A 20324-nucleotide genomic window follows, 5' to 3' on the forward strand; every position below is an offset into this window, starting at 1 on the left:
GAGCTGGGATTCGTGCAGAGCCAGGCAGCAGACCTGGAAAGCCTCTGAAATTCTCACATATGATGTTAAGACTGGCTGTTTCCCACTCTTCTGATCTCAAAGGGGATAGCATTAGAAAAGATGCCCCACTGTTGAAAGCAAGACACTGTCATTTGCATGTTCGCTCATTCATTCATTCATTCATTCACAAAGCATGTGTCATAAAAGTGCTTTAACCGTCTCCCCCCACGCAGCTCCCTGGAGTAGCTGGCGCTCCCAGGCTTGATGGATCCTCCTGCCCGAGGCCCTGTGGCACTCAGCGCTGGCTGCCTGCGGGCTGTCTCCTTCCCCCACCCCCGATGCCTGTGCACTCCGTCCTCCCGCCAGCTGAGCCTTGCACTTTCTGAGAATCAGATGGGTTCATTGCCAACTCTCTCAATACCAGTCATACTTGGTATTATAATTATGTGACTTATTAAACATCACATAAACTGATGAAATATGAGTGTGAAAGGAAGTATATAGTTGCATGTCTGGAAACTAAATTGAATGCTTTGACATGGTTCCATGAAGGAGATGCTCTGAAAAGAATTGCTTCCTAAATATTAGGTGTGAGTGAGTGAGAGAATGGCATGCCACTGAGCTGTTTCCCTCTGGGCGGGGGCCAGGTCTGTCTTGCCCACTGCTGCATCCCCAGTGCCTAGCACAATGCTTGGCACATCGCAGGTGCTCCATAATCATCTGTTGACTGGAGGAGCTGTGGCAGAATTGGAAATGGTGAGCGACGCATTATCGGTGGAATTTATGCAAGATAGACAATGCAGAGAAGAAACCCACGGTCAAAGGAAAGACCTTGCTCCTGAGTTACATGGACTGGCCAAAAAAAAAACCATGTCCCTCCAGGTGTTTTTACATTATAATGAAGTGTTTAAGCTATGAGTGTATTCTTTTATCATTCCCCACTTAGAAATTGTTTTTTACCAACCGACTGCATCATGGGAGAGGCTTCTACGTTTGGCGTCTGTAAAGGGGAAGGTAAAGATTTTCAGCTTTGCAGGTTATAGTTACTGTCACAACTACCCAGCTCCGCCTTTGTAACCTGAAAGCAGACAATATGTAAATGAATGAGCATGGTGGTGACCCAGTGAAACTTTACTGACAAAAGAGACAGCACACTGTGGTTTGCCAAGCCCGGTTCTATGGAACTGATTGGTTCTGTGTGCCAGGCACTGTGCTGTGTTGCTGGACACACAGAGACAAAGAAAATTCTGTCCCCGCGTGTATGGAGCTCGCCTTCGAGTCAGGGAGGTGGTCATCAGGTCAAAAGATGATTACAGTTTACTGTGCTCAGTACAGCAATGGGGCATGTCCAAGGTGCAGAGTGGACACATGGAGGGCACTGCTCCTCCCACAGGGGCAGGGAGAGGGAGAGGTGGAGGAAAGGAGGCATTTTGTTAGGTTCGTGGAATCAGTGATATTTTCCCGGGTAGCCAGGTCGGGCGGCAGGAAAAGGCATTCCAGGCAGAGGGAATAGCATATGCAAAGGCGTGGAGCCATGAAAGGGCCTGGAGCTCAAAGTGGGTGTCACTGGACAGGGAAGACATGAAAAAGCTTAGACTTTATCCTGGAGCCAGTGGTCCTTTGCTGCTGGGTTTCCAGCAAGGCAATGACTTGAGCAAATGCCCGCACAGAGTATGGAAGATGGATGGAGGCCGAGGGCAGATCAGAAGGCTGTCTCTGTGGCGCAGGTGAGGAACGATGTGGTCGTGCGGTAAAGACCATGTGGCCACAGTTGGCCACGGGAGCGAAGGAATGGAAGGAGTTAAGGATGATGCCTTGGTGTGGTGGCTGGGAGGAGGGCGCACATCATGGGGAGAGAGAACGCTGACGAGCAGGAATGGCGGGGGAGGGGAAGCTTTTGTTTTTACATCTTTATTGGAGTATAATTGCTTTACAATGATGTGTTAGTTTCTGCTTTATAACAAAGTGAATCAGTTGTACATATACATATGTTCCCATATCTCTTCCCTCTTGCGTCTCCCTCCCTCCCACCCTCCCTATCCCACCGCTCTAGGTGGTCACAAAGCACCGAGCTGATCTCCCTGTGCTATGCGGCTGCTTCCCACTAGCTATCTACCTTACGTCTGGTAGTGTATATATGTCCATGCCTCTCTCTGGCTTTGTCACAGCTCACCCTTCCCCCTCCCCATATCCTCAAGTCCATTCTCTAGTAGGTCTGTGTCTTTATTCCTGTCTTACCCCTAGGTTCTTAATGACTTTTTTTTTCTTAAATTCCATATATATGTGTTAGCATACGGTATTTGTCTTTCTCTTTCAGACTTACTTCACTCTGTATGACAGACTCTGGGTCCATCCACCTCATTACAAATAGCTCACTTTTGTTTCTTTTTATGGCTGAGTAATATTCCATTGTATATATGTGCCATTTTACCTTACTTTATTTTATTTTCTTTTATCCTCTTCCTTTCTTTCTTCCTTCCTTCCTTCCTTCCTTCCTTCCTTCCTTCCTTCCTTCCTTTCTTTCTTTTCTTTTCTTTTCTTTTCTTTTCTTTTCTTTTCTTTTCTTTTCTTTTCTTTTCTTTTCTTTCTTCTTTTTCTCCCTTTTATTCTGAGCCGTGTGGATGAAAGGCTCTTGGTGCTGCAACCAGGAGTCAGTGCTGTGCCTCTGAGGTGGGAGAGCCAACTTCAGGACACTGGTCCACAAGAGACCTCCCAGATCCACAAAATATCAAACGGCGAAAATATCCCAGAGATCTCCATCTCAACACCAGCACCCAGCTTCACTCAACGACCAGCAAGCTACAGTGCTGGACACCCTATGCCAAACAACTAGCAAGACAGGAACACAACCCCACCCATTAGCAGAGAGGCTGCCTAAAATCATAATAAGTCCACAGACACCCCAAAACACACCACCAGACGTGGACCTGCCCACCAGAAAGACAAGATCCAGCCTCATCCACCAGAACACAGGCACTAGTCCCCTCCACCAGGAATCCTACACAACCCACTGAACCAACTTAGCCACTGGGGACAGACACCAAAAACAACGGGAACTACGAACCTGCAGCCTGCAAAAAGGAGACCCCAAACACAGTAAGATAAGCAAAATGAGAAGACAGAAAAACACATAGCAGATGAAGGAGCAAGATAAAAACCCACCAGACCTAACAAATGAAGAGGAAATAGGCAGTCTACCTGAAAAAGAATTCAGAATAATGATAGTAAACATGATCCAAAATCTTGGAAATAGAATGGACAAAATGCAAGAAACATTTAACAAGGACCTAGAAGAACTAAAGATGAAACAAACAACGATGAACAACACAATAAATGAAATGAAAAATACTCTAGGTGGGATCAATAGCAGAATAACTGAGGCAGAAGAACGGATAAGTGACCTGGAAGATAAAATAGTGGAAATAACCAATGCAGAGCAGAATAAAGAGAAAAGAATGAAAAGAACTGAGGACAGCCTCAGAGACCTCTGGGACAACATTAAACGCACCAACATTCGAATTATAGGGGTTCCAGAAGAAGAAGAGGGGAAGCTTTGGTTTGTTCAGAGCATAGAAAACAACCCCCAGAACATACAGTTAGGTAGCCACGAGTTGAATCTTTGTAGGGTAGCTCAGACCTCTCAGAACTGCCTCAGTACCTGGGGTGGGCAGGCACTGCTGGGAACCAGAACCTCGGGAAGCCAAAGGGCCTCTTTCCGAAGATAAGTCTAGAGGCTGGGGCGCTCCAGCAGCCCACAGCCGAAAGGGACTTGCACTCACCCCAGACGTTCACCCAGTTCCTGGAAAATATGTAACATCACAGGTTTGTCTTGGGAAAAGCGTTTTCCTCAATAGAACAAGAGTCCTAGGTGTTTGGCTAAAGAAAAACTGATATGGAAATCATTTGTGATGAGACTGGGTGTCAGGGCTGAGTCAATAAAGGCTCACTTCAGGGGTGAGGGGAAGCTTGGGAGGGGGAACAGGAGTCAGCCTCCAACAAGGGCCTCGGTGTCCTTTGCTGCCACCACCAAGACATTTCCAGAAGGCTTCCCCTGGTTGCATCATGGTGTTCTCTCCATTCCCCAGCGGGGAGAGCAGACAGCAGGTGGGAAGGGCAGAGGGCTTGGGAGTGGGGTGGCCAGCACCTCCTGTATGTCACCTTCTCCCCGGCCGGGTGGGTCGGGGGTGGAGTGGTGGTTTATGCTTGGCCCTGGAAGATTCTTCAAGCCTGAATCAGATCCAGGATGTGCACATAACTTGGTTAAGAGATAAAGCCCACAGAAGGTGTTCTGGGAGCACAGAAGCCAGAGGCTATCGACCGAGAAGCTGCACAGAGAAGGAGACGGTGAAGCCGAGCCCTGTAGATGACAGGCTTTGCAGAAACTGTTGTATCTAGGGAACCACAGTGGGCGTGGTAGCCACAGGCAGGCAGAGTACCTTGTACAGAGTATGTGCTTGGTGAGTAAATGAATGGATGAAAGTTCCCCTGAGGATGTGCGTTTTCAGGGATGCTGAGATTTAAACCAAGATCTCCTCATATTACTTCCTCTCAGTTTAAGATTAGGAAGCAATTCCTTGCAGATCACTATTGTCGTCTTGTGGGGCGTGTCTCTCAGCACCCCAACATCCTGACTGTATGAGAAGCTTCTTAAGAAGAAATGCTATCCACACAGTCCGCTCTGAGCTCTCCCATTACTGAAAGCAGAGCTTAGAGCTTTCTGCAGAGGAACTCAAAGCCACTTTTTCCATAATCAACTACATGCATTAAAGAGAGTGATTTTTTTTTTTTTAATTCTCCCCAAGCCAGATTCCATTAAGGAAGCCCCATTTAACGGAAGTCAATTTACCAAAAAGAAAAAAGAATAGAGCATAATTGCTTAAATACATTTTATGTTGTACTGCGGTAGCAATTTCCTGGGTGAACTTGGAATTCCCCAGACCCCCCATAGTGAAGTTAATACGGACAGAAATATTTGAAGGGGAGAATCTCTCTTTGTATTTCTCTTCTTTAATTATGATTCTAACAGGAAGCAAAATTAAAGAGGATCCTGGGAGGAGGCGGAGGGAGGGAAAGTAAAGGAACAGGATGGAATTCAGCCGAAACTGTTCCACTGCCTTCCCTGAGTACAGAGGCTCTATCTAGCATGAGTGGAATGGTTTGGGTTTGAATCCCACTTCTGCCACTTAATAGCTGTGTGACCTTGTGCAAGTTTCTTAACCTCTCTGTGCAGCCAGGTGGTGCAAAGGGAAAAGGCATTATGAGCATGCAAAGGCAGAGAAGCACTAAAAAGCAGTGTGTGTTCCAGTTCACATAGGTCTTCTGTTTGACTAGAGAATGGGGTATGTGTGTGTCTGTCTGTCTGCAAGTCTGTGTGACGTGCTCAGAGAGGGAAAGCAGGCAAAAGTCAGACCAGGAAGGCTTCACTGGGAAGGTGGCATTTGACCAAAGGCTTTGAGGAAGTGAGAGGGTGAGCCGGTGGCAGTCTGGGAGAAGACCCAGCCAGCAGGCAAAGAAACTGTCAAGTGCAAAGGCCCCGAGGCAGGAGCGGTCCTGGCCAGTTTTTTGGGTTTTTTTTTGCGGTATGCAGGCCTCTCACTGCTGTGGCCTCTCCCGTTGCGGAGCACAGACTCCGGACGCGCAAGCTCAGCGGCCATGGCTCAGGGGCCCAGCCGCTCCGCGGCATGTGGGATCTTCCCGGACCGGGGCACGAACCCGTGTCCCCTGCATCGGCAGGCGGACTTTCAACCACTGCGCCAACAGGGAAGCCCGGCCCTGGCCAGTTTTGAACAGCATGGAGACCCATGTGGCTGGAGCGTAAAGCATAAGTAGAGGAGGCGACATGAGAGGTGAAGACACACTGGCTTTTTTAAGGCTTGTAGACCCTGGTATGGTCTTTGACTCTAAGGATTAGAGCCACTGAAGATTTGTTTTTAATTAACTCTATTAAGGTATAATTTACATAAAATAAAATTACCCATTTTATTATTTTTTTTTATTTATTTCTTTTTCTGAGTTGGGTCTTGTCTGCTGCGCACGGGCGAGCGGGGGCTACTCTTTGTTGTGGCACGCGGGCTTATCATTGCGGTGGCTTCTGTTGTTGCAGAGCTCGGGCTCTAAGCGTGCGGGCTTCAGTAGTTGTGGCACGCGGGCTCCAGAGCGCAGGCTCAGTAGTTGTGGTGCGCGGGCTTAGTTGTTCCACGGCATGTGGGATCTTCCCAGATCAGGGCTCAAACCCATGTCCCCTGCATTGGCAGGCGGATTCTTAACCATTGCACCACCAGGGAAGCCCCTAAAATGACCCATTTTAAATGTACAGTTCTGGGGGCTTTGACAAATGTGTATAGGCCATATCACCACCATCTCATTTAAGATACAGAACATTTTCATCACCCCAGAAGGTTCCCCTGTACTCCTTCCCGGGCGATCCCCCCTGTACCTCTCACCCCCCGCGTTGGCAGCCCCTGTGCTCTCTCTCACTGTAGATGGGTCTTTTCCAGAGTTTCATATAAAGGGATGCACACAGCATATACTCTTCTATCACTCAGCATAATGCTTCTGAGAATCATTCATGTCGTTGTATGCATCAGTCGTTGGTTCTTTTTATTGGAGAGTTTTGCGTGAGGCATGATACTATCGCAACGGCAGTGTTTAATGGGATGATTCCAACATTTAAGCCTCCCATTCTCTGACAGATGCCAAGAAAACTCTCAAATGTGCATTTATGTCCAAGGAGGCAGGAGTAGTGCGGAGTAAAGATGCACAGGGCCCTGAGTTTAAGCCTTGGGAATGAACAATCATCGTCAGGATTCCTGGGAGCAGGTGAAGGTGTGGGAGAAATGGGAGGCAGGGGATGTCCCTTCGGGCTCCTCCAGCCTGTAGCGTTGGGGGTTAATGCGGATCCCAGGGCTGGAGGATACCGACTTTCTGACTTGCGGTTACAACCTTGATCATTACTCTCCTCCTGCTCTTGGGACCCCAGCATCCTCACCTCATTCCATTTTGCAGTGAACAGCCTTTGGTTCTGAATTATTCAGGTAACTTCTCCCTATTTCTACTTCCCTTATGTAAATAGCCTCCAGGCTTTGTCATGGAGATAGAGTTGAATTTGGCCTGGGGGAGCAAAAACCCACAATACTGTTTGTGGCTCCTTAGAAAACTTAAATGACTCTGCCTGTAATAAAGTATTTTAAATGGGGTCTGGTGAAATACAGTAATTGGTTTCTGTAATAGCTCTTACCATAGCAATGTGGGTGATATTCCTGGAGGTTGGTGTATGTCAGCATTTGCATTATAGTAAAAACTCAGTTTTGCAGGGTGAGAAGCTCCTTGGTTAGTTCCTTTGTCTAATACGCATTTATGGAGACCCAGCATGCTGGATCTCTTCCTTTCACCCCTCCAGATCATCTCCCCTCCCTTGTCTACCCTGTTCCATGCTTAGGAAGACTTACTTGTGAGACTACATCCATATGCTCCCTTGCCCTCTGGCTTCCAATTGGGCTACATCAACAGAAGCATCAGCAGTAGATTGGAGGAGGGGAGGGGAGGGAGGAGAGTGTGTCTTTCTCCCTCCTTGTGGGATTTTCACAAACTGGCTGTCGTCTCCACTGACTGAAGATCTGGGTCCTGCAGGGTGGCCCTTTCTATGCTACCCTCTCCTTCGGGGATAACCATGTCCTCTCCAGGCCTGTGAGTGGAAACCAGACCCCTGTTAACAGCCTCAGGATACCGCCCCATCCCTGGTGGTGACGAGGCCATTCATTCAACTGGAATTATTCTCATATGACCGAGCCATCTGTTTTCTGCTGGAATCCTGACACACCTGCTTTGTATCGAGCATTGTGTTAGGTGCTTAGCACAGAGATGAAGAATAAAGATGATGGAGAATAACATACCAGCTGCCAGTTACCAAGGGCTTCCTATTTTCCAGGGACCGCGCTAAAGTCTTTTCTGTGTATTATCTCATTCAATCCCGGCAGCCCTTTGAGAGAGGGATTATTATCTTCATTTTACCGATGAAGTTACAGAGAATTTAAGTAATTTTCATAAGATAACACAGCCGATCCCTCTGGAGTCCCAGCTTCTCCCCTCCCCCCCCACCCACCAGTCTGCGCTGCCCTCTTTGCGGCATTATCCTAGAGAGACACACACCTAGATAAATGAATTATAATTTTAATAACATGCTGTGGCATCACAGAGGAGGGGAAAGGAAATTTATGTTTATTGAGCTAATATGTGTCAGATAATGGGCTAGGTTCTTTGCCCGTAAGGCCTCTCACGTATTCCCACAGACTCTCCGGGCCAGTGTTTTTCCTCCATTTTCAGAAAGATCAACTAACTGGTCCCAGGTCACACTGGTAGGAAGTGGTGAAGCCTGGATCTGAACCCAAGTCCGTGTGGCCTCAGAGCCAAGGAGAATAGGAAAGGCCTTCCTGGGGACATGGTATCTGAGGGCATCCCGAAGTGTCTCAAGTGATACGGCTGGTGCAGGAGAGAGGGTTACGCGCGGGTACGTTCCAGGCAGAAAAGGCAAAGGCATAGAAAAGGAGAAAGCTTGGAATGCTTCGATGTAAGCAGGGTGTCCAGGCGGGGTGGGAGTGATGGTGCCAAAGGGGATACATCAGGAGGTTTGGTCCCTGATTCAGACGCAGGTAGGAGGAGCGGAGAGACACTGGGCATCGGCCCGCTGGAGGCTGTGGGGTTGAGGAGAGAAGGGCGAGGGGCTCCTGGGGTACAGGACAGTGAGCAGAGTGACGAGGGGCATCCGGGGCTTCGCCTGGGTGTGGCGGAGGGGCCAGCACTGAGCGGAGGCCCGTTCAAGCAGGGGACAGTGCGGAAAGTTTGGAAAGCCAGTCTTGCGTGGGCACCGGGGAGCCATGGAAGGTTCTTGAGCTCTGAGCAACTCTAGGAGGAAAGATCTGATTGACCTGAAAGCTGGCTCAGGACACAGCTGGTCGAGAGGCTGGGGCAGTGCCTGGCAACGGTCGGGGATATCCGGGTTTCCCAGCCACTGAGCCAGACTGGCTGAAAGCAGACAAGGCTAATCTAAGGGCAGAGAGGTGGCCCAGCAGTGGGGGCTGGCCTCCTGTGGAGGAGCAGAGACAGGGGCAGGAGCCAGAGAAGACCCAGCGCCTAGTTAGTGACCCCAAAACAGGCCCTCACACCTGGGAAGGGCTGTGCTGCCTGTAGTGGCTGCCTGAGCCCTTTCTCCTGACTCCTTCGCGTCCCTGAGGGGCTGGCTCGGGGTAGCTGAACCTCTGCCCGGGAGTCGGGGGCTGAACCTCTGCCGGAGAGCTGGGCTGGTCCTCTGCTTGGGCTGGACCTTTCCGGGGAATCTGGATCTCTGCTGGGGGTGGGTATGTGGACATCTGCTGGGGTGACGGGCCTCTGCTGGGAGGGCTGGACCTCTCTCCTGGGCAGCTAGACCTCTGCTGAAGGTGGAGAAATAGGCCTCTGTTCCAGGCCTGAAGGATCGCCCCCTCCTCTCAGCAACTCAGCAGTGGGAAGAGCCCCTGGGGGAACCAGCTCCAGCAGCCCAGGCTGCAGGCTACTGGTGGGCGGCCGGGCCAGCACGGCCTTCCCTTCTGCCAGGTCTGGGAGGAGGCCCCAGCACGCATGGGCAGTGGGGAGACTCCCGGGTGCCCGGTCTCAGGCAGCTGTGGTCCCTGACCCCGTCTTCCTGTCCCCACAGGTTCACCGGAGCCAGCCTCCCGGCCCCCGTCATCAGCAGCAAAAACTGGCTACGGCTGCACTTCACGTCGGACGGCAACCACCGGCAGCGCGGCTTCAGTGCCCAGTACCAAGGTAGGCGGGGCCGGGCTGCCCTGCTTCCTCGGGGGGCGGGGGGCGGCAGAGATGATGCCTGGGGCCGTCTTGTCCCCGGACTGGGGCCGGTGTGTCTTCAGGGTACGCTTGCCTCTGCTGTCCTGCTCTCATTTGCAGACTCAGAGGTCTGCATATCTGCGTGTCTACATCTGCCATTGCGGTCTGTTGTCCAAGGGAGGACACTTCTCAAATTGTGCAGAATGGTGTACCCTGAGCTGCCCGTCTTCAGGCCAGGCAAATCATACTAGTTTATGCCAAGGGCCTCCTGAGAGCCGGGCACTCTGCTAGGCACTTGGTCAGCGTCATCTCACTTAATCTTCATCATTACCCTGTGAAGTAAATACCATCACCATCCCCATTTGATGGACGAGAGAGCTGAGGCCCAGAGAAATGAAGGCAGTTTCCCAAGACCATCTGAACTCCTGCCTTTTGAATCCAGAGCCCACCCACTTAACCGGCAGAGTTTAGCCTACCCTGGTATAAAGTGGGAGAGCTGCCCGCATTTCAGCTCTTGTTCATTTCACGTAGAACACAGACGTTTGACAAACGATAGGCAAAACAGCTCTAGGGAGCTCTCTAGCTTAGGTGCTCTGATGTGTGAAGAGCTGTCTGGTGGCAAGAGATCAGACCGAGAATGGCAGGTGGAAACTGCAGGTAAGCAGATTTCTGCTCCAATCGTGAAGAATTTCCTAACCCCGAGAGCCGCCCATAAAAATGAGTGGGTTGACCCCGAGGCAGGGAGCTCTCCACGCCTAGAGGAGATCCCAAAATCCAATGGATGGGTGGGAGTAGATGACAGCATTCCTTTTCAACCTTGAGTTTGTTCAAAGTACACAAAATTTATCCACAGAGATAAACACCAAGGGTTGGCTTCAGAGTTGCTCATTAAGCCATCACTATCACCAATTACAAACTGAGGTTGGTTCTAGTTGATTCAATGTGAACTTGTATTGCACACCCATTAAGCAGAAGGCCCTATATAAGACCCTGGGGAATAGAGTGGGCTGTGTTGTGAGTGAGAGATGTGGTATATTGGTGTGCGTAGGACAGAGGCCTGAGGGAAGAGTGAGCTGTGATCACCACCTCACCGCCGAGGGTCAGGAGGGAGCAGTGACTCCAGTGGAGGAGATCCTGGCAGCTCGTCCCTCCAAGCCTCACCTCGGAGGCTCTGAGCACACTGCCCACCCGGGAGGTGGCACCGGCAGAGCGGGGCCCCCCAGGGCCAGGCTTTCAGGCTGGACACTGGGATAAAAGCAGCACTGAGAGTAGACGCATTACCTGTAAAATCTGAATGTTTTATGAATAACCTCATTTCCTTAGCCTTGGGTAGCAGGAATCCCTTGAAATATGTTTAAAAATAAACAGGAAACCAACCTGGTCTGACGAGCTTGGCTCCGAGAACTTTCCTGGATACATTTCTTCCGCCGCTGAGGTTGGGGCTTTGTGGGAGTGAAGCACCTCTCTGGATCTTTCTGTTGTGTTTTCCAAACTAGGAAAGAAGAGATGAATGTTATTGTTTCATCTGATTAAGTAGGTGCCAGGTGTTTCTAATATTTCACCTTTCTGAGGGCCCATTTGTCACGGTCATACATTAGGGTTTTCTGCCAATGAGGACCCAGGGCAGGCAGCCTCTAGGTCAGGAGCACACGTCCATTGCACACCTACTGTGCACCAGGCCCTGTACTAGGCAGTGTATGCGCGTTGCCCCATTCGATCCTCCCCACAGTGCAGTGGCGAATATGTTTTTAGTTTCCGTATTCCGGTGGAGGAAGCTGAGGTTCAGAGAGGTTGTGTAACTTGCCCAACACGCACAGGTCACACAGCCTATACATGGTGAAGCTCGAATTCATTCGCAGGCCTATGTGAGTTTTTCTGCAAAATCACAGGGCCTTCTCACGGTGCTTTGGGTGCCTCGCTTTTCCTATTTGACTGGTATCTTTAAAACTTTGTTTTGTTAATCTCACCTCACCATAAAAAAATCCATTTTCCATCGCAACCCAGGACACATATATATCTGCAGAACTAAAAGGAAGATGTCACCAAGTGGTATTTACCCTTCGTAAGGGTGAGGCACCCTGAAAATTTCTTTTCCAATTTTTAATGTTAGTTGCAACCTCGAAATCAATTTCAAAGTCTGTAGCAGGGAATAACCCGCAATCTGAAAAGCGGTTTTAGTTATGAACGTCTCCAAAGCAGGCCCTTTCTTATTCTCTCTCTGACTCCCCCCAGGACAGCCCAGAACAGGATTTGCACACTGGTGTGCGCCAGCGTTTCTCTCTGGGTTTCAAGAACTTGGCATTTATTACTTCATTCAGACCTAACAGCAACTGTGTAAAGCAGGTACTACTACTAGCCCCATTTTACAGATGAGGAGCGAGAGTTGCAGAGAGGGTAGGTATCTGGCTCAAGGTCTCCTCGATAGAATATCGGAGTCTGAGTGTGAACCCCAGCCGTGTTCATCTGGGTCTGGCATCCTAATATACTGCGCTGTAAACTGATTGTGTTCCTACATGATTCTCCCCTGTGAACTTTCTCTCGTGTTTTCCAGACTGAGGGTATATAGTGCAAGGGTCTACAATAATCGTTTGGAAACTCAATTGGTAGCTTTATAATGCAGGTTTCTCAGCTTCACCACAATTGACATCGTGGCCTGGATGATCCTCTGTGGTGGGAACCTGCCCCACGCACTGCAGGATGTTTAGTGGCGTCCCTGGCCTCTACCCACTAGATGCTAGATGCCAGCAACACACACACACACACACACACACACACACACACACACACGACAACCAAAAAGTCTCTAGACTTTGCCAAATGTCCCCTGAGTGCAAAATCACCCCCGAATGAGAACCATTGCTCTAAAGGAAGGAAAACTTTGGAACCACAAAAGACCATTCTAAGTTTTGCTACTTGCAAGTTCAGTCCCAAAGAGTAGCAGAGAGAGCTTTCAGTCAGGGGTCTAGTAGGAGACAGGAGCATACTTATTGCATGGCTTTAACTGAAGAAGGTTTAGTGAAGGATCCAATTACAGAGGTAAAGGTGAGATTAAAGGAAACCCCAGAGGGTTTCTTTTTAATGAGATTACCCAGAGAATGAACGACAGAGAGACCGTTACCACAGCAGAGAAAGGGCCAGGGGACAGAGGAGCAAGAGCCGGAGCCGTTGAAGGGGGGCCGCCCGGCACAGCTGAGGAGCCTGACCACTGCCAACCTACAGTGCAGGAGGGGGCCCAGGAATCTGTCACCAGTGCAGGAAGAGGGACCTGGAAATATCACCAGTGCAGAAGGAGGGGGCCTGGGAGTCAGTAACCAGTGCAAGAGGAGGGGGCCTGGGAATCAGTAACCAGTACAGGAGAAGGGGGCCCGGGAATCTGTCACCAGTGCAAGAGGAGGGGGCCTGGGAATCAGTAACCAGTGCAGGAAGAGGGACCTGGAAGTATCGCCAGTGCAGAAGGAGGGGCCCTGGGAGTCAGTAACCAGTGCAGAAGAGGGGGCCCAGGAATCTGTCACCAGTGCAGGAGGAGGGGGCCCCAGGAATCTGTAACCAGATCTTGCCCTTCTCCCTCCCTCACATCTGCTGTGCCTCCCATCTGCCAACCCAATAGGAAACCAGCAACAAGAGAACAGTCTGCTCTATGCCCTGGGAAACTGACCAGTTTGACCAGTGGGCCCCCTTGTTCCATAGCTGTCCACAGGGGTCTGGCTCTGGGGGCACAGAGCAGGGGGGAGAAGTTTAAAGAATGGACCTGGGGAGTCATCAGCACGGGATCAACTTCACCCGCACTCAGCTTTATGGCATTAGAGTCTCAAGGGACGCAGGGCACTTCAGAGCCAACAATTACCAACTCCTGATTATATCGATGGATGTTTTGTCCCGGAGAAACAAAAAATAAAACTAAAATAAATAAAATAAAATAAATCTAACTAACCTACAACACAACACATTCCATTCCTGTCTCAATCCAATCTGAATTTAGGGCTGTTCATAGCTAGACACAATTTTAACCAATACCACATGGTATCAGGGGATCTGAGTTCTAGGCTTGCTTTGCCTGGAGCTGGCTGTCGGAAGGTGGGCAATTGTATTTCATTTAACAAGCGTGTCCCATGTGACACTACCATGGGACAGCACAGAAAGATGAACGCAACGAGGCCAGTCTCTGCTCTCAAGGAGAGCACGTTCAAGAGAGGAACAGACATGAATCTACAACTTCTCTGCCACATGAGAAGAGCTATAGTTGAGGCCTGATGAAGGGTTCTAGGACTGGAGATAAAGAAGCACTTCGTTTTGCTGGACACACTTAAGGAGAGCCGAAAAAGGGCAGTGACTTCAGTGTGAGTCTCAGAAAGATGCCAGACAGACAATGGAAAGAAGCATTCCAGGTAGAGCTGAAGCAAGGGAGCTTGAAAGTGCTAAGTCTAAGGAACCACAAATACGTGTGTGTGTCTGCAGCACAGGTCAGCAAACTGTAGCCTGCAGCCCAGACCTAGCGCTCTGTCTGTTTTCATATGGTTCTGGAGCTAAAAATGGGTTTTACATGTTTAAATAGTTGGAGGAAAAAAATCAGAAGAAGAAGAAGATTTCATAGCACATAAAAATTACATGAAATTCAAATTTCAGTGTCCATAAGTAAAGATCTCTTGGAGCTCAGTTACGCTCATTCATAGACAGATTGTCTACAACTGCTTCAGTGCTACCAGAGTTGGATAGTTTGCAACTGAGACGATGGGCCACAGCCTAGTATATTTACTCACAGACCTTTTACAGAAAACATTTGCGACCTAGAGCGAAGTCTGCAGTCCAAAGCAGTGAGGGGGCTTCCCTGGTGGCGCAGTGGTTGAGAGTCCGCCTGCCGATGCAGGGGACACGGGTTCGTGCCCCGGTCTGGGAGGATCCCACATGCCGCGGAGCGGCTGGGCCCGTGAGCCATGGCCACTGAGCTTACGCATCCGGAGCCTGTGCTCCGCTACGGGAGAGGCCACAACAGTGAGAGGCCCACGTACAGCAAAAACAAACAACAACAAAAAACAAAGCAGTGAGGGTAGCGGGTCATGAGGCCAGAAAGAGAGGTGGGGGTCTCGTCGTAAAAAGCTGCAGGAAAGCTGGGCTTGGTTCCGTGGTGATGAGAGGTGATCAGAAGTTTTAACAAGAGGGAAGGTGTGATCGTGTTTTCGTTCTAGAAAAATCTTTGCTGTAGAATGAAACTAGCGGGGAATGAGAGGATGATGAGGATCCAGAGTTGAGGCAGAGGCAGTGGAGAGGGAGAGGGGGAGACAGACCAGAAGGGACCTTTCCATGGCAAACCACCCTGGACTCAGGACCCGTCAGATTTGGGAGTGGGGGGGATGGGGAAAGCAGATGAATGCGTCAGGGGTGAATCTTAGGTTTCTAGCTTGAGTAAGTGAGTAAAAAAAAAAAAAAAAAAGTGCTAATCACCAAGGTAGCCTCTGGCACAGGGAGGTGGGGGATGGATTTGGCTTGAGACACACTGATTCTGGGATATCAGGGGTTGAGAGGCTATCGAATAGGTACTTGGCTATTCTGTCCATCTGTAGCTCAGAGAAGAAAGGTCTAGTCTAGCGATAAAGGCAAAGTAGAGGCTGAGGCCGCCAATCCCCTCTTAGGGCACGAGTCCTCCCCGTGCGTGTGATACGGGCCCAAGAGAGTGCGCTTTTAAAGTGCGTTCCTTGGAGACCAAGGGGTTCTCCCAGCAGCTGTTTCGCTAGGGGCTGAGCAGGTGGGATTTCCACCCCAGCTTCAACCAGAGAATTCTCTCTTTGACCTATTTGTAGCAGGCATTTACCTAAGCAGATTAAAGAGGTTCCTGTACCTGGCAACCCCAGGACTTGAGGTTCTATAAGGTTCCTTCCAGTTTGGGAAGGCCACTGAGGTTATATAATCAATCCCTCTGTCTCCAGGCGAGGAATATTTCCAGTCCTTCTCAGAGTGTTAATTGCTTTCTTCGTTGTTCTGTTTTTATTTTTTTAAGCCTAAAGGGATGACAGTGAGAAGAGCCTTTTTTTAAATGCCCACAGTGGCCAATGATCACAAAGGGTGAGGGGCTTCCCCGGCAGGGAGGATAGCACCCCTCACTATTGCTTTCCTCGTCTGTAGAGGGAATAATATTAACCCCACAGGGCTACTGGAAATTAAAGGAGCTCCTGGTAAAATATTGGACACGTGGCAGTCACTCAAGAAATGGAAACTTGAAGCTTCCTACCCCATCAGTCACCTTGACCCTCTGTTTGTTATATGGGAAACCCTTGTGCAGTGAGAGAGAGCTGCCTGCTCTGGCTCCTTCTCACACGTGTTCCCTTTGCTGCCACTCTGACCTCATGATCATCCTCTAGTGTCCGTCCCTCCCTTCAGCCAGATCCCAGCCTGGCCCCGCTGTCCCTTCTCACTGCCTCTCTTGTCAAGTCAACCCTGGTGACCAGGAGACTGGAAGATATTCTGCTTTCTAGAAGTCCTGTGCTGAGTCTCAGTTGTCTGCCAAATAAACTTTTCTATTTGAGAACAATTTGCACTTACGGAGATGCTTGAGGCTTTTTACGGTAACAAGCTGATGCTTCTGTTTTTCACATGAACATGTTGCGTTCTTACTTGCGACTGATCCACAGTCCTGGGCCAGAACAGAAATGTCTCAGGCGTCCCATGGCTCAAGCTCTGACTCATCTGTCCTATTCTTGGCAGCCCTCTGAGCTGCCAGACCCTTACCAGCCTCATTTGGTCCTCTGGGGGCCTCAGCACAAGTCTCAGGAGCCCAGAGCCAGCTACCTACAGAGCCAAGCTCCTGAATTCAAGCAAGAGGGAGCCTGGACTTCCCTGGCGGTCCAGTGGTTAAGACTTCGCCTTCCAATGCAGGGGGTGTGGGTTCGATCCCTGGTCGAGGAGCTAAGATCCCACATTCCTCACGGCCAGAAAACCAACACGTGAAACAGAAGCAATATTGTAACAAATTCAATAAAAACTTAAAAAAAAATGGTACACATCAAAAAAAAAAATCTTAAAAAAAAAAAAGAGTGGGCCTGAACTGCAAAGTGAGCGTGAACACATATGTGATGCCCCTCACCTCACCAGGCTTCCAGTGTAACCCCTTCCTTTTGCCAGAAATTAATTCAAAGCACATATTCTGTAACAGTGGGTCATTCATCCACTCAGTCGTCAAACCCTTATTGGGAACCTTCTATGTGCCTGGCTCTGTGTCAGTCCCAGGATGCAGACCTAGGAGCTCATGAGGCAAATGGCTAGAAGCAGACCTGCTGTTCCTGTGTAATGAGGGCTTCAGCAGAGGTCTGGATGAAGCCTGGAGAGGGCACTGGCTACTCCCTGAGACGTAGACAGAGAGGCAGAGAAGAAGTAACCTCTGAGTGAGGCCTTCCAACAAGAGTAGCCGAGCAGAAAAGAGGAGAAAGGATGTTCCATGGAGAGAGGAAAGTGTTGCAAAGGCAACTGAAACCAATAACTGATGGCCATAGTGATTCCCTTAAACATCCTTCTTCCGGTCGTCTCCTCCAGCTGACCTCTGGGAAGTTGTTCGTGAAGACCGCTGCACAGCCCATTATTAATAGCAAAGCATGTCTCTATTCTTTCTCAGATTCTTTTCCCATTTAGGTTATTACAGAGTGTTGAGCAGAGTTCCCTGTGCTATACAGTAGGGTTAGGTTTAGGGTTATAACTGAATCAGTGTGCAGTATACCTGAAACTAACACAACATTGTTAATCAACTATATTCCAATATAAAATAATTTTTTTTAAAAATAGCTCCTAGGAATGAGAACATGGGCCACCCCCTACACTGCCCCCCATCTACCATGCCAGGGTCCTCCTCTCCTTTAGCAATTCCAGCGGCACAGCGAGTTTTGCTGTGGTTAACTGAAAAACTGCACCAGCATCTCCCAGCAGAGCACTACTTACCATCTGAGTTGGGTTGACGATTCCTTTTGCCACCATATTTTAAAAATTGCCCAACATGGTGCATAACCAGCTTCAGAGGAAGTTTGCAAAAATTTCTCAACTCTCTGTTATCCTTCAACACGTGCATTCTTAGCAACGGTCATTGCCAGAGTTTTGAGTGTTCTTTTAATGATTTCTGTACCAATTTTTTGCTCTTCATTTAGCTGGATCAGTGAATCCAAGCCTGGAACACACTGAAGCAAAGCATTGAGGTGACTCTTTTGTCAACAGCAGCTCTTGTGACATTCAGAGCATCTGGGACTATTTTTTTTTTTCATCGTCTTCCACGTCACCTGTCCTAGCAATCTTCAGCAGAGTTACTCCATCTGAAGTTTTGCCAGATGTTCATTTAGTTTTTCTTTTTCATGGTCACTAACAGTAACATTCTAACTGCTCAGTGATTTCTTAACTATGTTTCTCAATTTCAATATTGTCACCTTTTCCTTGCAATAATGTGGCATCACCTTTGGTCACAATAACCTCTCGAGTTTTTCCTAGGTCATGAAGCAAAACCTCTTAAAGATTGAGGGTCCAACTCGCTTTTCCAAATACCAAACCATCAGTAGCATCAACCTTGTTGGGTTCATTCTGTGACACCAAAACCTGGAGCTTGGGCTCTTATAACCCAAAAGCCAATTTTCATCCTACTCCAATTGAGTGTACTGAGGGCATTTTCAACAATTATAACCAAAGACTTTCACTGGGCATCGGCAATTTCAAGAGTGGATACCAGAAACCATCAGTATCCTGGAATCCCCGTTTCTGCACTTTTGATGTATTATTCAAGCAGAGAGATATGTAATCTTAGTCACCTTTTGTGCCTTCAGTTCCTGATTCATCATACAGTGTTTTCCTGTCCTCTATTGTAAGCACACCATTTGCATCTTTGTGGTTACATCAGAAATGATGTCGCTGATTTCTGTCTCCATTTTTAGACATTGTGGCGAACTGAGCAGTCTCTTCGGGGTTTAGCACAGGTTTGGGCTGCTTCCTTAGTTCAGCAGTTATAGCGTCAACACGCAGCCTCGCACCATTCCTGGTTTCCGCCGGATTAGCACCTTTGCTAATCTTCTTGAAGCCTTCCATGGCAATCAAGAGTGCCAGTGCAGTAGCAGTGGTGGTGCCACTCCAGCCTCTTCATTTGTGTTGGCAGCATCCCGATCTAGTCTGTTGTGATAGTTTTATATTTATCCTTTAAGTCAGTTGACCTGGCAACAAATACCTCATCTTTTGTTACTCTGAGGCATCTTCAGCTCTGTTCTGTAATCACTGTTCTTCCCACTGTTCTTCTCCGTAGTAAGAGCTTCCCCATCTGCTAGAAGGTCTACAGCTTGAAGCATTGGGTCTTAGGCATCTGCACCGAATTTTATATCTTTGGCATGAATCTCAGTGAGATGAGGATCCAGTGCGGCAGAACCTGGCTTTGTCCAGCAAAAGGCAGTGAGTAATAAAAGCCTTTCTGCAGGGCTGGTGACCAAGGCAGCGAGGCAGGTCCTCAGTGACAAGGGAAGGGCAGAGTGCAGGATGCAAACCCAAGTTTGCGAAGTGGCAATCAGATTGCCATTTTTAGAAGATGACTGTCTGCAACATTTTTTAAGATGGGCCAGAGACAGTGTATCGGTGAACCAAAACCAAGCAAAAAACAGGATGAGTTTAGGGCAGGAACGGCTTAGAACACTGAAAGAAGGATACACACTGGAGAAATTTTCTGAGGCTGAATGAACTGGATTTGGTGTGGATGTGGATGTGGGAGGACATGAAGGGATGGTCCAGCCAGCAGGACAGCCAGGTGATGGCGAAAGGCGAGTGATCAGGCTGAGAGCAGGGGCTCACTGTTGTGGAGGGAAGTCTGAATCCACTGGGATGAGAAGAAGCCATAGGTTCCATGCACTTCTTGGTCCCTAGAGCCATGGAGGCAGGTTAGGCCTCCCTCTCCTGTCTCCTCCACTAACAGGTCCTTGTCTCCCACTAGCTCGGCCCAATAACTGGTGCCGCAGACCAGAGAGGCATTTGTATCGCCAGATTCTTCCAGCTAAACGTGTACCGTGTGTTCCGCTAACCTTTACAACAGTGGGGAAATGTCTTGTAATTAACCAGAATATAAAGGATGAGCGGAGCAGCCTGGCAGTCTCTGTTAGTCATCATCATTCAGAGGAGATGAGTGTACCTCTTAGATTTCCGTCAACCAGTTAAAGCCAGCACTTTTCTCTTGGGAGTCCTGACTTCGTTCACATACAGTACAAACACATGTGTAAGTGTGAATTATATTTGTAGGTAAAGGTTTGTAGCCATACATACACAGGGACGTAAATGTGTTCTTGTGGGTGCACTGGTTGTAGACACGGATGTGCACACGTGCATGGATGTGTGGCGTGCATATGTGCACCGGGGGTGTGCATTCAAGTGTAGCCAGGACCGAGGAGCCAGCCCCAGGCTCCACTTTTTCTCCACTGCGCCAGTAGTTACAGAATCCTTTTAAGAGACCAGCGCTTCAGTGTAATACCATAGGTGCTACGCTAGTGGGCGCTCCGTGAATGAATGTTCAA

At 49.0% G+C, this 20324-nt stretch overlaps 1 protein-coding gene across 1 annotated transcript in view; it reads left to right on the forward strand.

The window, feature by feature from the left end:
- The window catches only part of CSMD2 (CUB and Sushi multiple domains 2), a 669690-nt gene that overhangs the window by 310496 nt on the left and 338870 nt on the right, over nucleotides 1-20324 (forward strand). The window contains exon 6 of the mRNA XM_060142710.1: nucleotides 9689-9801. Coding sequence (XP_059998693.1) covers nucleotides 9689-9801 — 113 coding nt within the window. The remainder of the gene's footprint in view (nucleotides 1-9688; nucleotides 9802-20324) is intronic.

Source organism: Lagenorhynchus albirostris, chromosome 2, assembly GCF_949774975.1.
Source record: "Lagenorhynchus albirostris chromosome 2, mLagAlb1.1, whole genome shotgun sequence".
Lineage (NCBI taxonomy): Eukaryota > Metazoa > Chordata > Mammalia > Artiodactyla > Delphinidae > Lagenorhynchus > Lagenorhynchus albirostris.